General features: G+C 43.9%; 1 protein-coding gene across 6 annotated transcripts in view; it reads left to right on the forward strand.

Annotated features, from left to right (window-relative positions):
- Positions 1-20,919, forward strand: part of tmcc1a (transmembrane and coiled-coil domain family 1a) — a 62,611-nt gene extending 41,692 nt beyond the window's left edge. For 4 of the 6 annotated variants that reach the window (XM_078796958.1, XM_058052630.2, XM_058052633.2 and 1 more), the window contains 4 exons: positions 13,739-13,993; positions 14,090-14,793; positions 17,803-17,938; positions 19,038-20,919. In XM_078796958.1, coding sequence (XP_078653084.1) covers positions 13,739-13,993; positions 14,090-14,793; positions 17,803-17,938; positions 19,038-19,352 — 1,410 coding nt within the window. In that variant the 3' untranslated portion in view covers positions 19,353-20,919. Of the gene's footprint in view, positions 1-6,962; positions 7,136-12,001; positions 13,077-13,738; positions 13,994-14,089; positions 14,794-17,802; positions 17,939-19,037 lie in introns of those variants that run through there. The other 2 variants (XM_058052635.2, XM_058052636.2) reach the window with 2 other exon arrangements.
- The last annotated feature ends 1,807 nt before the right edge of the window (positions 20,920-22,726 follow it).

Raw genomic sequence — 22,726 nt, forward strand, 5'->3', positions numbered from 1 at the left:
CCCTGTGACCCTCGTGAGGATAAGCGGTAGAAAATGAATGAATATTAAAAATACTTTAGCGACATCATGTCATGAAGTTTAAGTTTTTGTTTATTAATGCATCACGGCTGATTTTAAGAGGAAATGTAATAACATAAAATGTACTGTGGAGGATGATTTAAAAATTGATTGCTTCAGCACAAAGTCATGTGCCTGTACATGTCAGCAGTGAGTCACTTGCGGGCATCCTTTGTGTTGTTATTTTGGGCCTGCAGCTGGTTCTTCCTCTTACTGCTCGCGTGCGTTTTGGACTGTGAGAACACGAGTGTGTGAGTGGACGTTTATGTGTCTATGTTGTTTTCACAGCCGTTCTAGGATTGTCACACATTGGGTCACTAAGGATGTTGAGCTTAACCTTGACCCGCTTAGTCGCTGTCCTCTACATGAATTCTGTCCTTGCTGTCTTCAATCCAAAACCAATACCATCGCAGAGCCTTATTGAGAGGTGCTACAGTGGAACCTTGGTTAGCATCATTAAAAATGCTCATTTTTTGGCCCTTTGTATAGAGTTGTGGACTCCTATAGAGGAGCTACACACAATAACCTGCGCACAAAATGTTATAGTTCTTCCAGAATCTGAACCGATTAAGCTGTATTTCTTTGGATTGCGTGGTTCCCGCAAAAATGGTCTGTTTTAATTTATTCCACCCACGGCCCGCCTCCAGGCACACCCACTCCGCTGTGATTGGTCAAACTCGCCGCTGCCAGCGAACGGTATAGGAGTTGATAATAAACACATACAGCCGTACGTGTTTGATTCAGAATCCGATCTGGAAGTCGAGACTAGAGGTTACTTCAAGACATCTCTCAATGGTAACTAGCTTTAGCATTTTAGCTTTAGGTTTTCTACTTCATCGGTAATGCCTCATGTGGCCACTAATTGTGGCGCTTTTGCTCCTTGACTCACACAAAATAAACACTGATAAATTGTTACTTGCTGTTTGCTCGACCAAGTAACGTTGGAAAGCTAGTCGGCTAGTCCAGCTGGACACCGGCCCAGGTTCCAGAGACAGTCCAGTGTGAAATGCCGCTGACAGATTAAAATGCGTTTGTTTTGCTGGTAGGGAATCAGGAACTCCTCTGCGAGCCATTGCTAGCAAGTAAACAGAGGAGGAGATCTTGGGGGAGGGCAGAGACGTAAAGCTGGCTTACAGCCACGCCTATATAAGGAAGTCCGCCCCTCTGTGACATCACAAAGGGGCAGTTTTACCACACCTTTTGATACTAAGGGTTTTGAGCCATCCCAAACTTCTTTCAGGGCTCACTTCCAAATTGGCAAATCTTATTTTCGAAAACTTTGGCATTGTTTAATATGACAATACTACATTTACAGGTCAGAAAAGGGCCCCTTTAACTCATCCGCTTCCAAAGACCTATTTATACATTTTTTTTCAACCCGACCGCTCTCTCCCAAAGATGTATTTATTCATCTTGTACGTTTTTTGCACTGGAGGCACAGAGAGGTGATGATGCAACTCCACAATAAAAGAAGGCAGTGCATCGGAAATCCCATTGAAATCCAGCAACCAGGAAGTGAAAAGGCATCTTGCCTGTTAGGAGGAAGTTCCACATTGAAGGGAATTTTTAATGTGTGTTCACTTGCAAATGTCCGTCCGTCCATTTTCTGTACCGCTTATCCTCACGAGGGTCGCGGGCATGCCGGAGCCTATCCCTGATGTCTTTGGGTTAGAGGCGGGGTACACCCTGGACTGGTCGCCAGCCAATCACTGAGCACATATAGACAAACAACCAATTACAACCAGTGGCCAATTAACCTAGCATGTTTTTGGAATGTGGGAGGAAACCGGAGTACCCGGAGAAAACCCACGCGTGCACGGGTAGAACATGCAAACTCCACACAGATATACCGGAGCGGGGAATTGTACCTCGGTCCCCTAGCTATCGTTTCCTCGTAAAAGCACAAAGGTGGTATGCGTGTTCATGTCACTGCCACATTGTGTCTTAGGTTAAATCTGATGAATTATGTACTGTATGAGGCTGTAGATCACTGAGCTCGGCACTGCCCCACTGACCCACTTAAGGACCCACGGGCACCTCAATGTAATGACAAACTCTTAGGAATATTATCACATTTTCTCTCCCTGCATTCTCTTGGGTGGAAGTCAGAAACTATGGACGACATCTTTCCTGATGTTAGCCTATCATGCTCTCATTAAAAAAAAAGCAGTCATAGGGAAACGCCAGTACATCAGTAATGACTATGACACTTATTATGTCAACTATATTGGGTAATACAGGTGTAAAGGTGACTGTAGGGGTGTTAGTTCATGTCTAAAGTACTTTAATAATGTTAAAATGTATTTAGAAGGGGCTGCACGGCAAAGAGTGGTTAGCACACAGGCACACACAGCTAGGAGACCCGGGTTCGATTCCACCCTCAGCCTCAGCCATCTCTGTGTGGAGTTTGCATGTTCTCCCTCGTGCATGCGTGGGCTTTCTCCGGGTACTCCGGTTTCCTCCCACATTCCAAAAACATGCTAGGTTAATCGGCGACTCCAAATTGTCCATAGGTATGAATGTGAGTGTGAATGGTTGTTTGTCTATATGTGCCCTGTGATTGGCTGGCGACCCGAAGACAGCTGGGATAGGCTCCAGCACCCCCGTGCCCCTTGTGAGGATAAGCGGTAGTGAATGAATGAATGAATTTAGAAGGTCATAAACAGGTTTTCTGTGGTCTAACTACAAAAATATTGGATTTATAAATAAGAAATCCTACTTTGCGGATTGTTATGGCTGTCTGGAACCAATTTACTGCAATAAATGAGGGGTTACTGTATCATATGCAAGTTTTAATGCATGGTTCATGGCTGGTGAGACAATAATTCATTCAATAATTTCTAAACACTTCTCATCCGGTTTATTGTTTTGCTCTCACTTTGCTTTCACAAAATCCAGTTTGATACATATTTTTAGATTGGATATACTATATCATCCTCCATTTTGGCAGTCAGTTATTGAGTCATTCTTTTATACAAACTTAGTGTGACTTAAATATGTTACATTTGTCTCTGAGGACCCTTTTTTTAAAGTTAGATGCACCACCATTGAGGGCACGGAGAGGCTATTGTCCATCAAATAGATGTCACATAATATACATTGAGCTCTAGCACCCCCTAGTGGAGCTTACGTGTATTATTTTTCCGAGTTGTAATATGGGTTTGTTAGAATTTCTTCATATGTTTTCTTGTTGTGTTCATTTTAATCGCAAATCTTTCTCATAGCAGGAATAGTTGACGTGTTTCACATCAAGGATGTGTTCCATGTTTCCAAACAAGGAAAGGTGAGCATGTAACTGACACATTATTAACGGGAGGAATCCGTGCCATTGTGTTGGCAAATGAACGCTACGAGCGAAGGCCAAAGTGAATCATGCGGTTCTATTTAGTCGCTAGTTAAATGCCAAATGGGCATTACAGTTGTGAAATGAAAGTGCTTGCAGGTTTGAGAGCGCTCTATTATTTTGTTCAATTACGAGAGTGAGCGATGCATGAAATTCATAGTAAGAATTCCATTGCCAAGTACTGATAACAACTTTCTATTAGAACAACTGCCATTTTTCCATATCTCACCTCCTGTTATGAAAAATGGGCTGCTTCTCATTGGCTTCATTCAAGCAATTGTATCAGTCCCAAAAAGCATCTGCGCTGAAAGAAGAGAGCCGGTATTCACGCGACGGAAACGGGGCCAGAGGAAATAATGTATCAGGGCCAAAGAGCTTGAATTGATTGTTCTGGACTCTTCCGCCTTATGAATAAGCTGGATGCGCGTCCAGGCCAGCATCCTGCCCCGTGGCACTCTGGGTATAGCTTTGCATTTTGGTCCAGTGCCCTTTCTGTTTCAACATTTTGTAAACACACTTAAAGTATGAACAAACTACACCAAACACCAAACTTCATTGATGGAGAAAAATGTTGTTTTCTTTTTACGTTCCTGTTGTTTTCTTTCCTCACAGTACCGTATACGCATGCTAGTTGTCAGTACATAAACACATAGCACATTATAGCACATTATAGAATGACCCAGAAAGAAACATGTCTGATGGTATCATGTTATTTTATGTTTTCTTAATTAATCATACTGCATACAATTCTCATTATGACATTTCAAGGTCAGATAATGTTACCGTTCATTGATATTGATCATGTGTGAGTCAAACTTGTGCCAAAAATATTCTCAGTAGTAGGACCCTATGAAATCCATTTCCAAATTCCGTTTAATTTTTTAAAAAATTACTTTTTTGTTGAGTTTTTTTATTTTTTTTATTTTTTTTTATTATCCAGCTTAATATTGGCCCGTTCTCAAAACGGTCCCGTGTGAAATGCCGTTGACAGATGACAACATTGTTCTCTAGCTGTCCGGCACGAGCTAGTTGGGATGCAGTTTAAGCCACTTCACGCCACTAGGCTCCTTATTGGCGACACTAGGCGCCACAGCAAATTGCATTGGCGTGAACTGGCACCAACTGGTCGCCGGCCCAGTGAGGCCCCTGAGTCACGCTGAGAGATTGTGTATTCGTCGACTGACGGGAACTACTGGGGTGCGCACCACACAAGTAAGACAGCTACGGTAAGGCTGGCTGTTGAGTGAACAATGTTTGGAATTCATCTCGGAAAGGAACCTGATAGTCAGAGGCCCATTGTCGGATCCCCCTATTTGAGGAATAGGGGGCCTGGTTGCTAAGTACAATACAGTATAGTACAGTGTTACATTTAGTAGAGGTTTGCTAAATGGACGCCTCTGCTGTGAAAAAAGAATGGTAATGGTAATGGTAATGGTAATGGTAATGGTAATGGTAATGGTTTTATTTCATTTGAACATGCATCAGATTACAATTGAGTGCATCCCATAATCAGTTCCCAGTTCCACATGTCCAAAAGGAGTAGGAAGAAGCAAAGCTTATTAAATCCTACCCCTCCATCTGGTACTTTTACAATCACTAACTGTTACATTTGTTCACTTCCTGCTTTCTAATACAGTTTAATTTTTTTTTTTTAATAATGTACCTCGTACCGAAGTGTGAGATGATATGAGCATCCAATGCCATAATGGGTACCATAGTGCGTGTCAATATAGTGATATATATAGCACATCATGACTGGTTCAAGACTCTTCATCCTTGTATTTAGCAAACATCAACTGCTTGTATTGTTTCTTGAATTGGCTCATCGTTGTGCATTGTTTGATTTCCTTACTCAATCCATTCCATAGTTTGATTCCACATACTGAAATGCTATGGCTAGCATAACGTAGTCCTAGCATAGAAGTGTTTCAAATGTACTTCTTCCGTGAGATCATATTTTATTTTTAGCCTTATGCATTATTTTAGCTGTTTGAAGATGAACTATATCAGCAAGTTGAAGTATTTGTGATTTTAGAAATAAGGAGTTAGTATATTCTCTGTAGGCGGCATTATGAATTATCCTTACTGACCTTTTTTGCAGTACATTTAGCGAGTGAAGATTGCTTTTATAGTTATTAGCCCATATTTCCCACACAATAAGTAAGATATGGTAGAACCAGAGAGCAATAAAGAGTGTGGAGTGATTTCCGATTGAGAACAAATTTTGCTTTGTTCGATACCGAAATATTTCCAGCCACCTTTTGTTGTATATTTGTAATATGAGGTTTCCAGCTCACATATGAAAAGTTCTATTTATTGGGGAATTACACTGCCGGCAGTTGGTGTTTTTTTTTATGTTTCATTAAAAAAAAAAAAAGAAATCCTGTGAGTCAAACCTACATGCATAATCTACAACCCAAGCTCATTTAGTTCTTACATAAGTGGCCTTTTCCCTAATTCCGTCCTTCTCTCGTGTTCCGCTTACTCCTCTCACTCACTCGTTAAAGCTTGTATTCATGCCCTGCGCCTCCCCTCCCTCCTTTTTGCTGTGAAAAAGGAATTCAGTAGCCCTTGTGCAGCGTGTGTATATTTTAGCCTGTGATGTCATCATTGACTTTTTGCATTAGGACCAATAAGCCTCATGTGGTCATTGGAATGCAAATGTCCATATGCTTCATGTGATAGTTATGACTTTTGTTGATAGTTACTTTTGGATCAAGTGGAAAAAAAATCTCTTGTATGATTCATTTTATACTAATTTACTTGGTAAGCGATGATGCCAACAAAGTTTTTGAATGCCTCCCTTGCAATCATCATGTGATCCCATCCATCCACCCATTTGCTATGCCGCTTATCCTCATTAGGGTCGCACGGGTAGGCTGGAGCCTAACCCAACTTGACTTCAGGGGTACACCCTGGACCGGCCGCCGGCCAATCACAGGGCTCATCATGTGATTATAATCCTGTAATCTACTTTTTTTCGGACTTATTGGCTGTGACGATCGGCGTCGATGCTTGAAACGGACTTCGCGTTCTTTCTTTCAACCTAACGGAGTCTCTGTTTCGGAGCCGAGCCGGACTGGGGCATCCGACAGAATAAAAGCCCCTCCGCCCCCCGTTTGCATGAGGCTTTTCTCACAACCCCTCGAGCTGCCTCACTCCGTCACCCTTTCAGTGACAGCTCCCGGTGGGATTTTTTTTCACCCACACCCCCACCCCCCCAATGTGTGCTGCTGCACTTTCCTCACATTTGTTCTCTGAGTTTCTGCCTCTTTTTGTGAGAATTTAATGTCAGAAAACTCTCGGGAACTTGAATTTTCTTCCTCGTTTTAACTCTAGAAGACCTCATGACTTCATTAACCATCAAGGCTTCAAGGCAGCAGACGGGTTCTTACCGTTACTTGTTTGGCCAGTGATGCAAGCCGTCTACCGTAGGTTTAATTTATAGCAAGGTGAAATGTGGACTAGTGTTTGCTGGTTCCAACACCAGGCAGTTCTAATCTAATCTATGGAAATCCCCGAGTACCGATACTTTTGCCCAGTGGACTTGGATTCATGAGTGATGAGTGGTCACCCGGAGCTGCGATATTCCCCTCATCCCTACCAAGGACATGCTCAAGGAGAGATTGACCAAACGGAATTCCACTTCCAGGCGCGCACGCGTATCTTCCCACCATGGAGGTTATCGTCAGCCTGGTAACCGCTGACATCTCCCCACCTTCTTCTCCCACGACCGTGAGTCTTCATCATCCGCCATTTAGGTTCTGTGTTTCCTGTTAAGCTCAGACTTAAACCTGTACAGTATAATTTAAACCTGACTACTTTATGTTGTCAGGTAAATAATGAGTGTACATTTGTAGTGACCCCCCCCCCCCCCTTTGTCGAGCCTCAAATGGTGTTATGTAAGTTGTTACATCTAATGAATGGGGTATATTGTTGCCACTTTGGAGCCCCTTATAAGGGCAAAAAAAGCAGATTTAGATTTCATAAACATGTCTTTTGTGAGCGTTTCAGCTCCGGCATGTTGTGTGGGAACTAAATCCATCTGGAACTGGGGCATCAGACAATAACTGTTAAGGATTAAATCTGGCATGGTTTGGTAATGGTAACGTATTCAATAGCAAGTTACATCAGCATTCAGATGATTGAGTCATTCACTGTTATATTATTATTAATATCATAATCTATAAAGGGGAGTTCCTCTATAAAGTAGGATTCCTTTTTCATTCATTCATTTTTTACCACTTATCTTCACTAGGGTTGCGGGGGTGCTGGAGCCTACCCCAGTCTTCGGATGGACAATTTGGAGTGGCTAATTAACCTGGCATGTTTTTGGAATGTGGGAGGAAACCGGAGTACCCGGAGAAAATCCATGCATGCACGGGGAGAACATGCAAACTCCACACAAACATGGCCGAGGGTGGAATTGAACTCGGGTCTCCTAGCTGTGAGGTCTGAGCGCTAACCACTCGGCAGCCGTGGCAAGAGCAGAACCTTCAAAAAACACACAATAGTCACAGAGTGACCTTTATACTCATACTACTTAATATAGTTGATGGAATCAGACAAGTTGAATTTCAGATGGTACGGCTGCACGGGAGTCGAGTGGTTAGCACAGAGGCCGCACAGATAGGAGACCTGTGTGGGTTTTCTCCGGGTACTCCGGTTTCCTCCCACATTCCAAAAACATGCTAGGTTAATTAGCGACTCCAAATTGTCCATAGGTATGAATGTGAGTGTGAATGGTTGTTTGTCTATATGTGCCCTGTGATTGGCTGGCCACCAGTCCAGGGTGTACCCCGCCTCTCGCCTGAAGACAGCTGGGATAGGCTCCAGCATTACCGCAACCCTCGTGAGGATAAGCGGTGGAAAATGAATGAATGCATATTTTTATTATTTAATTTTTACAGGGGGCTGCACGGCGACCGAGTGGTTAGCGCGCAGACCTTACACCTAGGAGACCAGGGTTCAATCCCGCCCTCTGCCATCTCTGTGTGGAGTTTGCATGTTCTCCCCGTGCATGCGTGGGTTTTCTCCGGGTACTCCGGTTTCCTCCCACATTCCAAAAACATGCTAGGTTAATTAGTGACTCCAAATTGTCCATAGGTATGAATGTGAGTGTGAATGGTTGTTTGTCTATATGTGCCCTGTGATTGGCTGGCCACCAGTCCAGGGTGTACACTGCCTCTTGCCCGAAGACAGCTGGGATAGGCTCCAGCACCCCCGGCGACCCTCGTGAGGATAAGCTGTAGAAAATGACTGAATGCATATTTTTATTTTTATTTTTTTACAGTGTGTTGGCATAACAACCACGTTCACCTCCCGCTACGCAGACATTGGGGTTAAAGTTCAAAGACAACTAATCAGCTGAGTGAAGTTCATTTCAGCGGAGATGATTAGCATTTAGGGCAGCCGAGGGCCAGTGATGAAGTCATAGATAAAACTGGTGTAAAACGGAGATACAAAAAGCAGACTGGTTTTCGTGGAAAAGGGATGAGTCCGCCATTGAAGCATTGAAGGTCCTGTCCTTTGGGGATGTTCAAGCTGTTTGTCCGTATTTGCTAAAAACAATCATGTACGGTGGCACGAATGCTGTTGTTGCTCACTTTTTTTGGCCTTGCTGACTCAGCAGGAATGCGCGCCTTAGTAACCAACGAGGTACAAGTATAATTACGCTCAACGGATTTGTACTAATTGAGTAGACTTCATCTTTGAGAAGAAAACTCTACCCCCAAAGAAGGTTAGCGTCTTTGCAGAAGAGTGCAGCGTACACCTCTAAGAAGGGTCTAATCCGTGCATGTTTTCAACGGATTGAACGGATCTGGAATTCAGCACACACATATGTTCTATTGTGAGGGGGGGGGCTGTAATGGGTCAGCACAAGGTGTTGCTGCAGAGTGTATCCCATTGTGTGTGACGCATAATCACGTTAGTTAGACTGGGTGTCTAAGTGCTTGTTTATGTGACACGCTGTGCCTGTGCAATACAACTGCAGGATGTGGCAACAATAGCGGTATAGACATACGGGGAAAAGGATTGGGATATACGGAGAAAAGGATCGGGACATATGGACGTTACATGTGGGAAAGGGAATAGGGAAACGGAATAGAGGAGAATATAGATTTGGAAGCTATAACAATTTGCTATCCGATATCCGAAAGATCTGGGTTTGAATCTCTGTTGGGCATCTCTGTGTGGAGTTTGGATGTTCTCCCCGTGCGTGTGTGAATTTTTCCCGGGTACTCCGGTTTCCTCCCACATTCCAAAAACATGCTAGGTTAATTGGCCACTCCAAATTGTCCATAGGTATGAACGTGAGTGTGAATGGTTGTTTGTCTATATGTGCCCTGTGATAGGCTGGCCACCAGTCCAGGGTGTACAGCTGGGATAGGCTCCAGCACCCCCGCGGCCCCTGTGAGGATAAGCGGTAGAAAATTAATGAATAATAAATAATTACATTTGAATTATTACTTTATTTTCAGGGCTGCACGGCGGTCGAGTGGTTAGCCTCAGTGGTTAGACCTCACAGCGAGGAGAACAGGGTTCAATTCCACCCTCTCTGTGTGGAGTTTTCATGTTCTCCCCGTGCATGCATGGGTTTTTACCGGGTACTCTGGTTTCCTCCCACATTCCAAAAACATGCTAGGTTAATTAGCGACTCCAAATTGTCCATAGGTATGAATGTGAGTGTGAATGGTTGTTTGTCTATATGTGCCCTGTGATTGACTGGCGACCAGTCCAGGGTGTAGGTGTAGGCTCCAGCACCCCCTGCAGCCCTCGTGAGGATAAGCAGTAGAAAATGAATGAATTATAAATAATTACATTTGAATTATGACTTTATTTTCAATAATTTCGGCATCCTTCTTGGTACAGGGTGTACCCCGCCTCTCGCCCAAAGACAGCTGGGATAGGCTCCAGCATATCCGTGACCCCTGCGAGGATAAGCGGTATAGAAAATGAATGGACGTAGGTTAATTGGCGACTATTAATTGTCCACATATATATACATGAATAGTTTTGTGTATATGTGCACTCTCATTGGCTGGGTTGACCCTGCCTCTTGCCTAAGTCAGCTGGGATAGGCTCCAGCACACCCACGACCCCAGTGAGGATAAGCGGGGTAGAAAATGGGTAGCCAGACTTGTCGGTCCAGAATGTTTGTGCGTGAACTTCAGTTGAACAGCTCTAACCAGCTTTACTCGGATCAAAGGTTTGTTGCGTAACCTGACCCTGACAACAGGTGGACCCAGGTTTGGACATGGGTGGAGTAAGAGGATGCATTCAAGGAGCCAGGGGGCGAGGGAGGATCTCTTTGGTGTCTCTTTTGTCTTTAACTGTCTTATCTGAGTACCGCCTGCCGTTTGCTCCCCCACTCGCCATGTTTGATTCCATGCAGGATTTGTCACTGAAATAACTTGGGCAGATGTGACCGATTTTAAAGATGACTCGTCTTGTCCTCGCCGTTGTAAGCAGGTGGTGAAGTGTTGCTTTGCTATGTGCTTATGTGCTGTCACATCAGAACTGGAAAGAGGCCACGGAAAGCACCTAAATGACCAATTACTGTTCCACTTTACATAAGTATGCGATAATGTGCCATCGCTGATGTTGCCTGCCAGTGTGTGCAGGTCACCAGACCTCGCTTATCACAGTCCCGCCTCTATCTCCTGGAGCTTAAAAGGTTCTTTGCCCTCTTTATCTACTGTACAACCTCAGTCCGAGGGCATGCCTTTTGATTTTGCAGATAGCCGGAAGGGTTGGAGCGTCCTGGAAAAGAACCGCTGAACGTTGAGAGCCGCTTGTCGTCACAGGCTTGTCGTCACAGCGCTATTTATACGGTTTTGCTTCTTGCCAAGAACAGGCCAGGTGCAAATCTGAGGTGTCACTTCTCAGTCCTCCGCTTCACCAGTGTACCGTGCTATTCTTACTCTCTGATTCAGCAGGCTGCTTGTCAGTATGATTCAACAAAGATTTGATTTATTGTACACAAACATGGGGCATGTCAGGTAAAGGTAATGGTATCATTGACTTCCAACATGCTTAGCAATGTTACATCAATGGACATAATATGGTTGGACTGCACAATCCAACACTCTAATAAGTTAGCAGAACTCAAAAAAAGCCATCGTTTTTTTCGAGTTTATAAACTCAAACATTTGAGTACATCAGAGCTTTAATATTTGGAGTTGATATTAGATATACTTTTTTAATTTTGGTGAGAAATAGCTTTCTTTTTTGCATTCTCTCTGCCATGCATTCTCCATTCTTTCATTTTCCTTCTCATTTCAACTCTTTCCATAGGAAGGATTTATTCTTCATTGATTCTTGGTTTGATTTATTCATGTTTAATAGATACTTTTTTTATAAGTAACTACAAATTATGTTAAGTAGGTTACACAAATCTGCAAAAAGTTCATATTAATCAAAAATTACAAGTTAAATAAACAGAAAAGACAGATAATGCATTTATAAGTGGAACTTTTAAGAAAATTTTAAGTTAAGTATATTTATACCAATTAATTATTTTGAGCAATCGGATTTCCAGTGTCTTAAGTTGTATGTAAAGTATGTTTTTAAGTTAATCTTACTTAATATAGCCATAGTTCAATTTAATCCAAACATATTAGTTAAAAGTACTCACAACGGAACAACATGTTAAATGAACTCGACATAATGAAGTTATTAGAACTTTTTAAAGAACTTTGAGTATGCATAACTTCATTTATTTAAGTACTTTGAACATTCGGGTTTATCATGTCATGCTAAAAGAATGAAGAATGTGTTATTAATATATAACTAGATTAGGAGTAAATACCGTCAAAAGCATTTAAAAATGATTACGTATACGTATACATAATTCATTCATTAATGAATTCTGGAATAAATAATATCAGCAAACAAATGCAAAATATACCAACATAACATGAAGTTTTTTTTGCTGCCAAAAAAGAAATGGTGTTTGCCCCTGAGAGGAATGTCGCAAAGGTTAAAGGTTAAGCATGTGTGCAAGTGATGTCAGACTGGTTTTTCCTGTCCGCCATTATTTTGCTTTTCTAATTGGCTGCCACAGGATATGCACTGACTGGCTACATGTTGACTGGCAGTCCTTACAAGTATTATTGCCATATTCCTTGTTCATTTTGACTTATTAGGAGATCTTTTGTATTATTATTTTTTTACTGGGTTAGTTTGTTGAAAACTGTGATGTACAATTGTTTCCCTGGACCTCAAACCTACCATCCAAGTCTTCAACATTGCGTATTTTTGCTAATTTGTGACCCCGATTCTTAAGCGGTGTATTAATATCTATATTGGTTCTTAAATTTGCAACCTAATTGGTTCAGTAATGCGAATTAGCTGTGCTGCTTTTGTCGTGTCGCTTATCCGTTTATACACGATGACGTCATTGTAAGCGGCGGGGGTGGGCGGAACCCGGAAATAAAAAAAAAGAACCGAGGGGGCGTGGCTTGGCCCTGGGGCCCAATTGAGTTTCAGGTGAGCTTCAGCTTTCACAACACGCCGGTCGTGGCAGTCCGCGGATAGCAGCTGACGGCAACGGACGGCTCGCACACACTGGCGACCCTTTGTGCCGTCAAAAGGATTACATGACACAACAAAGATCGTCTCCTCGTAGGGTAAAATGCACTGGGAGCAGCTCCTCCGTTTGGGAAACGGAAAGGTGAGCGTCGATGTCGATGCGCTATTCTCGCCGACACATCACAACCGTATCTTTTGTAAATACATCGTCTTTAAAAAAATACTTGATAGTATTGGTCCTATTTTTACAACCTGCCAGCACAATGAGCTCCTACCTGGTACTAAAACTTTGTAAGACGTGTGTATGTTCTGGGAGACTGAGTTACTACACAGTGGTATGCAAGTGTGATACTTTATATGTACTATCTTGAGATATTGCAGTACATTAATCACTGCACTATTAAGTGGCTATTAAGTCACACGAGAACTACAATAATTGACACAAACATCAGATACAACAACACTGAATATTCATGTAGCTGACACATTTCCAGTTTTATATCAGTTGTATCACAATCAGTTTTCATGTCAGTTTTCTCACAATGCGACCACCTATTGCGTACCCCACTTGTCACCCTGAGTCACCCGGTCGACGCCCGGCAATCTGTGACCCAGATGCGAAGATACATCTTCACTGTGTGACACCGAGTGGCCCTTTCGACTTCAGAAATGCAGAAGCCTATTTTAAATCTGTCAGCAAAAAAACCCATCACTGTGCTACTCATAGTAGTAGTACTCGTAGTATTATTCCCTTTGCTCCAATGACACTTCACCGACCTTTGCCTTCTTGTTTCTGCGCCGCAGATCGAGCGGTTGGAGGTTAGCGGGCTGGTGCAAACCCCTCTTGCGGCGGCGGCGGCGGAGTCGTCGTACCCTGCGGCTGAGGATGCCGCTGTGGATCCGCAGCGCACGAAGCAGGCGATTGCCCAGCTGCAGCAGAAGATCCTCAAGCTCACGGAGCAAATTAAGATTGAGCAGACAGCCCGGGACGACAATGTGGCCGAGTACCTCAAACTGGCCAACAATGCGGACAAACAACAAAGCACACGCATTAAGCAGGTATGATCACGTATGAGTCGTTTGAGCGTAATCCTATTCAAGCTATTGAGTCACTGATTGGTTCATGAAAAAAAAAACCCGCGTTGTGGTTTTCAGGTGTTTGAAAAAAAGAACCAGAAGTCTGCCCAAACCATCCAGCAGCTGCAACGGAAGCTGGAGCACTACCACCGGAAGCTGCGGGAAGTGGAGCACAACGGTATCCCGCGGCAACCCAAGGACGTTCTCCGGGACATGCAACAAGGCTTGAAGGACGTTGGCGCCAAAGTCACCGGCTTCAGCGAGGGTGTGGTGGACAGCGTCAAGGGAGGCTTGTCCAGCTTCTCGCACGCAACGCACTCGGCCGCCGGGGCCGTCGTCTCCAAGCCGCGGGAGATTGCCTCGTTGATTCGAAACAAATTCGGCAGCGCCGACAACATCCCGTCTCTGAAAGACTCGCTGGACGACCCCTCGGGGGATGACGGGGTCGGAGCGGTCGGAGCGGTCGTGAGCGGTCGTTCGCTCGGCAGTGCCGGCCATCACTTCCAGTCCAGTCCAAAGTACGGCAGTGAAGACGATTGTTCGAGCGCCACGTCCGGCTCAGCGGGAGCGAACAGCACCACGGGAGCCCCCGGAGGCCCCCCCAGCTCCAAGGGCAACACACTGGAGAGGGCTCATACCTCGAGCCTGGACGTGCTGCTGCAGGAGGTGCAGGACCTGAGAGAGGGCCAGGCCAGATTGGAGGAGAGCCTGGACGGCTTGAAGAGTCAGTATCACGGCGACTACACGGTCGTGATGCAGGCACTACAGGAGGAGCGCTTCAGGTGAGGATCTTTGGGGCAAGAATGAGCGTACCGATCTCCTTCTGGGAGGGGGTATGGCGAAAGCCTGGGGTGCTTTCCGGATCAGTGTCTTCTTGCGTTGTCTACATGGGATTCATGAGTGATCAAAGTAATCATCCCACTAGTGCAGAACTGACAGAGGAAAAGAGGAAAAGTGATGTTTCTGACAGAAATGAAAAGAAAAAACAAGCAGATGTCAGAGGCAAGGAAATCAAGTGACGATAACCGCGATAAAAACACCAGGAGATATGCATACAAAGCATAGGGTTTACCATGAATACGGTAGGAAACGAGGAAAAACCCACGTCTGAATCGTTTTTTCTTTTGAGAATCCCACAGTTGTAGGATTGTGTTTCAATTCACGGTGGCACGACAGAAAATAGAGAGCCATTGATCCATCACAACACAACAAATCTCTGAAAGGGAATTAATCCGGCATTAATCCGGCATTAATCCGGCAAAACTTCCAAACTTTGAAAAATTCTATCTTGCTGATAAATCATAGATATCTTATTTATCATCACATCACAGGCAACACTGAGTATGCTTGTGTTTAGTACAAGGGTCAGGCAAAATGATGTGACACATTTGTAGCTTAAATAAAAGGCAAATAAAGTAAAGTAACAAAAAAAAGTGTTTTTATTTTGGGAAAGTACATATAATGCCATTATGTTTCATGATGATGCGGGATCGCGTTTACAAAGATTGAAGTGCAAACCGAACGCTCGTTGTGTTTTGTTTGTTTTGATAAACGTTTCCACAATAAAAGCGCGACGCTCACCAGTCCAATTCATGGCAGCAAAAATAAACAAAAAACAATTGCATTACATGAAAAAAAAGTATTTTATTAAAAAAAAAAAAATTCAAAAAGTACATATAATGTCATTTTTTTTCACATAATGCCATTGTTTTTTGTTTCTTGGACTGGTGAGCATGGCGCTTTTATTGTGGAAACGTTTATCAAAACAAACGAATCTCTAACTGCAACACAACGAGCGTTCGGTTTGCACTTCAGTCTTTGTAGACGTGATCCCGTACCATAAAGAAACAGAATGGAATTACATGTACTTCTCAAAAATAAAAAACACTTTTTTGTTTCTTTACTTTATTTGCCTTTTATTTAACCTACAAATGTGTCACATCATTTTCATCATCTTCATCTCATCGCCCAGCTTTTCTTCACTCGTTATTGCAAAAAAGCCACACAAATATAGAATATGTGCTTTGCGGACGGCATGTGCAGGCTGTGTCGTAGCTTTAAGAAAATTAGAACGGAAGCTCTCTGCTCCGACATCTGTGTTTTCCTGCCAGTCATGCAACCTAAATAAAATCCACACTCATTCATACGGATTGTTGTTAAGTAGCTCACATACCGAATGTTATTGAGAGTAAAGGGGAAAGTATTTTATCTTGCACACTATATTGTGGTTAGCGGTTAGCACGCAGACCTCACAGCTGGGAGACCAGGGTTCAATTCCACCCTCGGCCATCTCTGTGCGGAGTTTGCATGTTCTTCCCGTGCATGTGTGGGTTTTCTCCGGTTTTCTTCCCACATTCCAAAAACATGCTAGGTTAATTAGCGACTCCAAATTGTCCATAGGTATGAATGTGAGTGTGAATGGTTGTTTGTCTATATGTGCCCTGTGATTGGCTGGCCACCAGTCCAGGGTTTACCCCGCCTCTTGCCCGAAGACAGCTGGGATAGGTTCCAGCACCCCCGCGACCCTTGTGAGGAAAAGCGGTAGAAAATGAATGAATGAAAGTATATTGTGTGGAAAGTAATGCAGTGGTTAGCGCACAGGCCACACAGCTATAGGAGACTTGGGTTCGATTCCCCGCTCGGGCATCTCTGTGTGGAGTTTCCATGTTTGCATGTTCTCCGCGGGTACTCCGGTTTCCTCCCACATTCCAAAAACATGCTAGGTTAATTAGCGACTCCAAATTGTCCATAGGTATGAATGTGAGTGTGAATGGTTGTTTGTCTATATGTGCCCTGTGATTGGCTGGCCACCAGTCCAGGGTGTGGGTCCAGCTGGGATAGGCTCCAGCGCCCCCACGTATTTTTACACAGTATATTGTGTGGAAAGTAATGCAGTGGTTAGCGCACAGGCCACACAGCTATAGGAGACTTGGGTTCGATTCCCCGCTCGGGCATCTCTGTGTGGAGTTTGCATGTTCTCCCCGTGCATGTGTGGGTTTTCTCCGGGTACTCCGGTTTCCTCCCACATTCCAAAAACATGCTAGGTTAATTGGCCACTCCAAATTGTCCATAGGTATGAATGTGAGTGTGAATGGTTGTTTGTCTATATGTGCCCTGTGATTGGCTGGCCACCAGTCCAGGGTGTAGTTCCAGCTGGGATAGGCTCCAGCGGTAGAAAATGAATGAATGAATGAATTATAAATAATTACATTTGAATTATGACTTTATTTTCAGGAATTTCGTCATCCTTGTTGGTACATCATAGTGGTTAGAACTTCCTTTCATGGAAGAGGGCGTGGCTTTAGTTGCGTCGGGAAGGGCATCCGGCATAAAAACGAAAGGTTGATAAACGAGTAAATCCGTACTGAAACATCCGACTACAAATCCACGTACAGCTACACTCAAGAGTCATTTAAAGTCATACAATTAAGCATTTTTGAGGTATTTTACTTGACTTTTGTTGTACTTTTGTAAAGGGAATCCCCTCAAACTCGTACCAGTTCGTGTATGTACTATTAGTTGTTCATATTATTGTAGATCCTCCTTCCAGACGAGGTGACTAATTCCCAATAGTGAGTTACTTTCTGCAGATGCTGTGATTGGTCGCTCGGATCAGGAGATCAGGAGATGGGTTCGCATGTCCCCATAGTCTTGTCCCCATCTCAGTCAGGTGCCCCGTGGCCAGATGGCGGCAGGGTCTATTTCGAGTGACTTTTGCGTGCACGCCCGTGTCTAATCTTATTAAGCCTCCAACGCGCGTGTGTTTTTTTTTTCTGCTGACGTGTGTTCAGGTGCGAACGCTTGGAGGAGCAGCTGAACGACCTGACAGAGCTCCATCAGAATGAGATCCTGAACCTCAAGCAGGAGCTGGCCAGCATGGAGGAGAAAATAGCCTACCAGTCGCACGAGAGAGCACGAGACATTCAGGTTTGTTACGTCGTCAGGTTGGAATTTTTTTTTTCTTCAATGAACAGATCCCATTCCTGCGTTGTGAAGTTTGCTTCAATGAGGGAGCAAAACACGTCCAGGCAGCTCAGACAAGACATCATGGTGTCAAGTTCCAAGCAGTCAGTTAGTTCAAGGCGTTATCTCATCGGCCATGTTGATACTCTAAACAGGAAGATGACACCAAGAATCCTGTCATTCGACCAAATTGTCTCTTTATTCATAACACAAGCATTTTTTGTCTAAATGACTCACATTTCGGGTTCGATTCCCTGCTCTGGCATTTCTGTGTGGAGTTTGCATGTTCTACCCGCGCATGCGTGAGTTTTTTCCAGGTACTTCGGGTTCCTCCCACATTCCAAAAACATGCTAGGTTAATTAGCGACTCCAAATTGTCCATAGGTATGAATGTGAGTGTGAATGGTTGTTTGTCTAAATGTGCCCTGTGATTGGCTGGCCACCAGTCCAGGGTGTACCCCGCCTCTCGCCCGAAGACAGCTGGGATAGGCTCCAGCACCCCTGAGACCCTTGTGAGGAAAAAGCGGGAGCAAATGAATGAATGACTGCTATTGGGTGGACTAGTGGTTAGCGCGCAGACCTCTCAGCGAGGAGACCAGGGTTCAATTCCACCTTCGGCTATCTCTGTGTGGAGTTTGCATGTTCTCCCCGTGCATGCGTGGGTTTTCTCCGGGGGAAAAAACATTCCAAAAACATGCTAGGTTAATTAATTGGTGACTCCAAATTGTCCATAGGTATGAATGTGAGTGTGAATGGTTGTTTGTCTATATGTGCCCTGTGATTGGCTGGCCACCAGTCCAGGGTTTACCCCGCCTCTCGCCTGAAGACAGCTGTGATAGGCTCCAGCACCCCCACGACCCTCGTGAGGATAAGCGGTACAGAAAATAGAAAGATGGAAGGTTCACTTTCAGCTTGTTTCCCCTTGGCTGCACTTCCTTCCTTTGGCGGCAGGGGGTGCTAGAGGTCTTGTTTTGGGAACAGAGTGTTCTCGGTTGAAGTGTAATTTATGTGAAGCCTCAAGAGGATTTTTGTTTGTTTTTGTGACTTATTTTCTCTTACGCAGGAGGCTTTAGAGGTGTGTCAGACCAGAATTTCCAAGATGGAGCTCCATCAGCAGCAACAGCAGGTGGTCCAGTTGGAGGGGCTGGAAAACGCCACGGCCCGGATGCTCCTGGGAAAACTGATCAATGTGCTGCTGGCCCTTATGGCTGTCCTTCTGGTTTTTGTGTCAACCGTGGCCAACTGTGTGGTCCCTCTGATGAAGACGCGCTCGCGCTCGTTCTCCACTCTCCTCCTCATCATCCTGGTGGCCTTCTTGTGGAAAAACTGGGACGCTCTCTCGAGTTACACGCAGCGCGCCCTCCGGCCCCCGGGATGACCGCACTGGAACCAGCACGTGTTCCTTCACTCACACCAAGGTGATGAAAGCGTCGCTGCTGTCATGCTCAGAGTTTGACAGCAGAGCCGTGTGTGTTCGGCACTGAGAACTCGGCGGAGTTCATTCGGGACGTCGCTTGGAATCAACCCAGAGAGGAAGAAAGCGGGTAGTGAACACACCGATCTCAGTTTGGAAAGACGGGACTGTTTACAATTTTTTTTTTTTTTTTTTAATGATTTCATGTGTTGATATCTTTTATCTATTTTTATCTTTTAAAGTTAAATCCGCGATAATATTTCTAATGAATATTTTCTTTGTCAATGTTATTTTATTCAGTACCATGTAGCATCACGCTCCTCGCGCCGCCTCAGGAGGGGTTTAGTCAGGAAAACTGGGTTTGCAACTCGCGTCACAACAAACGATTGCCTCTCTAACTGGTGGACCTCTGGACGGGGGAACCAAAAACCTCAAACACGTTACTTTGCTGTGAACACGCGTGTCAGGACCGCCGATGGGGGTAACTGCATTTAAAAATAACGCCATTACTAACGCCGTTATTGTTTTCCAGTAGTAAGTACTTTCCCCGGTAACATCTATGAAGGAGAAATTACTTTTAAAAAAATAAATAACTAGTAACTGTAATTACTTTCATAAAGTAATCCGCACTGGTTTTAGAAAGATTAGACTGAAGCCTCAGTTGCCACGTCGATGACGTTGTTGTCGTCGCCGTTTCTAATTGCATCATGTGCTTTTAATGATTTCCTGTTAAAGTTACACCATGAACATGAACGGGCCAGGGTATAAGGAGCAATGCGCACGAACGGAACATGTGGACACGCTCAAATATTTGCAATATTTGCGGCGTGCATCCGTGAAAAATGACACATTTTTTAAAAAAATACAAGTCAATACACTTTGTTTCTACTGCCACACCAGTCACATTACATTACCCCCCCCCCCCACTATATTATATTTCTTTACGGTGAAATCACCCAGTGCCAAACCCGAGTCCACCCAAACACGCCTGACACCCGGGTGGCTGTGGTCAACCAGCAGTTCTTGTCATGAATGTCATTGGACAGGAAACCAGCTTTTAACCTTTCAGAGCGTCGATATAAAACTAGAGTGAGCATCGTCTCGGTTTTGCGTCTTTGCCTTCTTCCCTTCAGTCCACCCAAGTTCATCAGCTCACCACCTTGTCGTCTTGTCAAGGACACGTCAAGATGACCCCCGGCACAGGAAATAGGCCGGCCTTTATTTCAGGCCGACCGGCTGATGAACTGCGTAGCCGCACTTTAGCACTCGATTAGATGTCACACGGGTCGAGGCCTTTTTTCATCGCGACGCCACATTTACGCTCACATTACGCAACTTGATTTCTCTCAATGAAATTATTTCACTTTTGACATTTTTGTTGCGGAAAACTAGTTGGGGAGTGAGTTTATATTTGACCTCAGCTTGACCTTGATGTTGGTTTATGTAATAAACCACTCCAGTGCCTTCTGGTGTGCTTTTTTCCAAGTGTGGAATAAATAAAATGCATTCCTAACTCATTTGATTATGTTTTTTTTTCTTTTCTTGCTATGACATCCTGTTTAAGAATATGAATGGACCGGATGTTCGTCTTCAGGCCACTAGATTGCGCTCTTAGGCCTTATATGGTGATGCAGTCACACGGGCGTGGATGGCTGTGGACAGTTTGTGGAATGGTGGTTTACTACAATTGGGGTGGGTTCTGTCCTTGAAGACCTTGTTATTATGTCATTAACCAATGCCTTGCATCTGATGGATATATTGAGCAGCATCCGGGTGATATCAGCTGACAGCTCTGACCCACATTCCCCCGCGCGACCTCCTCCACGTCACACAACGCAGCTATCAGCCGGGCTGAGCACTTGACGCTCATTATGTTGCACTTTATCACGGTGCTTCTCCAAACTGCCACATTTGATGCGCAATTACCCAAATGGAGAGCGTATCTGCTCTGTGTGCGTAAAGAGAGAGAGAGGGGGGGGGGGGCTCAACAGGAACAATTTGCATCAACTTTAAGTATTGCATTTATTCCAGGATGAGTCTTCTTAACATTAATTTCCATTCTAATGTGCGAGCAGCCATCCAGAGACAAAAAAATAAAACACACACACACACACACACACCACCATATCCTCACATTGTTGAGTGGGAGCGCATGTGTTGTTCTTGAATATTTATGAAGGTACACAAAAAGATAGAAACGTCAGGCGAATGAATGAGTGGGGTAAAAAAAACCAAAAAAAACTGGAAAGGTGTGCTAGTGCGCCCATCTGGTTGCACTTTTACGCTTCTTACTGTGCCCAGGAAGGACCGCACCGGATCTGCAGAACTAATCTGAGAGCAGAAGGACTGAAGATCTTGGGATGCTGACCTGTCATTAACCTTCAGATGAGCGAAACCAAGTACGATTTATGTTCTTCAAAGTCACTTTAGATGTCATCGCAACTTCACAAAGCAGATTAAATCATCCAAGGTATCTGATTTAGGAGAATAGGTGGGATTATATGCTTGTTGTGGATTATCTAACACCGTGTCGTTTTTATTTACAGCAGGGGACTCAAACTCAATTTACTTGGGGGACACTGGAGCTAGGGTCTGGGTGGGTCAGGTTTAAAAAAAAAACCAAAAAAATGCATTTATTAAAAAAAATGTTTAAAAAAACTTCCAGAAAAGCTCTGATAAAACATTCCACTGTTCTCAAATATCTTCATTTTTATTTTTCTACACAAAATAAGATGAAAAATAAATAAACAAATCAAGAATAAAGAAAATCAATCAGTAATAAATAAATATAATAATAATAATAAAAACTAGTTGGTGGGTAGACAAATGATTTTTTTCAGATTAAAATGAACAAAGCATTATTAGAGCCCTGTAGACATGACAAAACACGACTATAGTCACATTTATACTCTTTTTATTTACAACATATTGCGCAACTGCAGGGTCTTGAGACACATGCTAACTCGCAAACTAGAGAGCTAGCGGCCTAAACGCTAGCCTTCAAGTTATTTCCTTTCAACTTAAATAGCCAAAAACATACCACTTCCACACAGATAGCGAGGATAACTATTAACAGTTATTTAACCTTTAACATGAACATGAATCAAACGTAATAATTTTTTCTGGGTACATGATACCATACAGCATCCATATCAAACTTTAACATTAAACTTTCATATCAAGGCGGGGGCCTCAAACTAGTGTCCTGCGGACCACATTTGGCCCGCGGGCCGCGTGTTTGAGACCTCTGATTTACAGCATCAGCGGTAATTCAAAGTTGCTTGCGCTTGTCAAAAAAGTTTTTTTGTAACGTAACAGCCGCTCGTAAAGGTTCTTGC

This window comes from Doryrhamphus excisus, linkage group LG15 (genome assembly GCF_037039965.1).
Source record: "Doryrhamphus excisus strain RoL-2023G ecotype Guam linkage group LG15, RoL_Dexc_Guam_v1.1, whole genome shotgun sequence".
NCBI lineage: Eukaryota > Metazoa > Chordata > Actinopteri > Syngnathiformes > Syngnathidae > Doryrhamphus > Doryrhamphus excisus.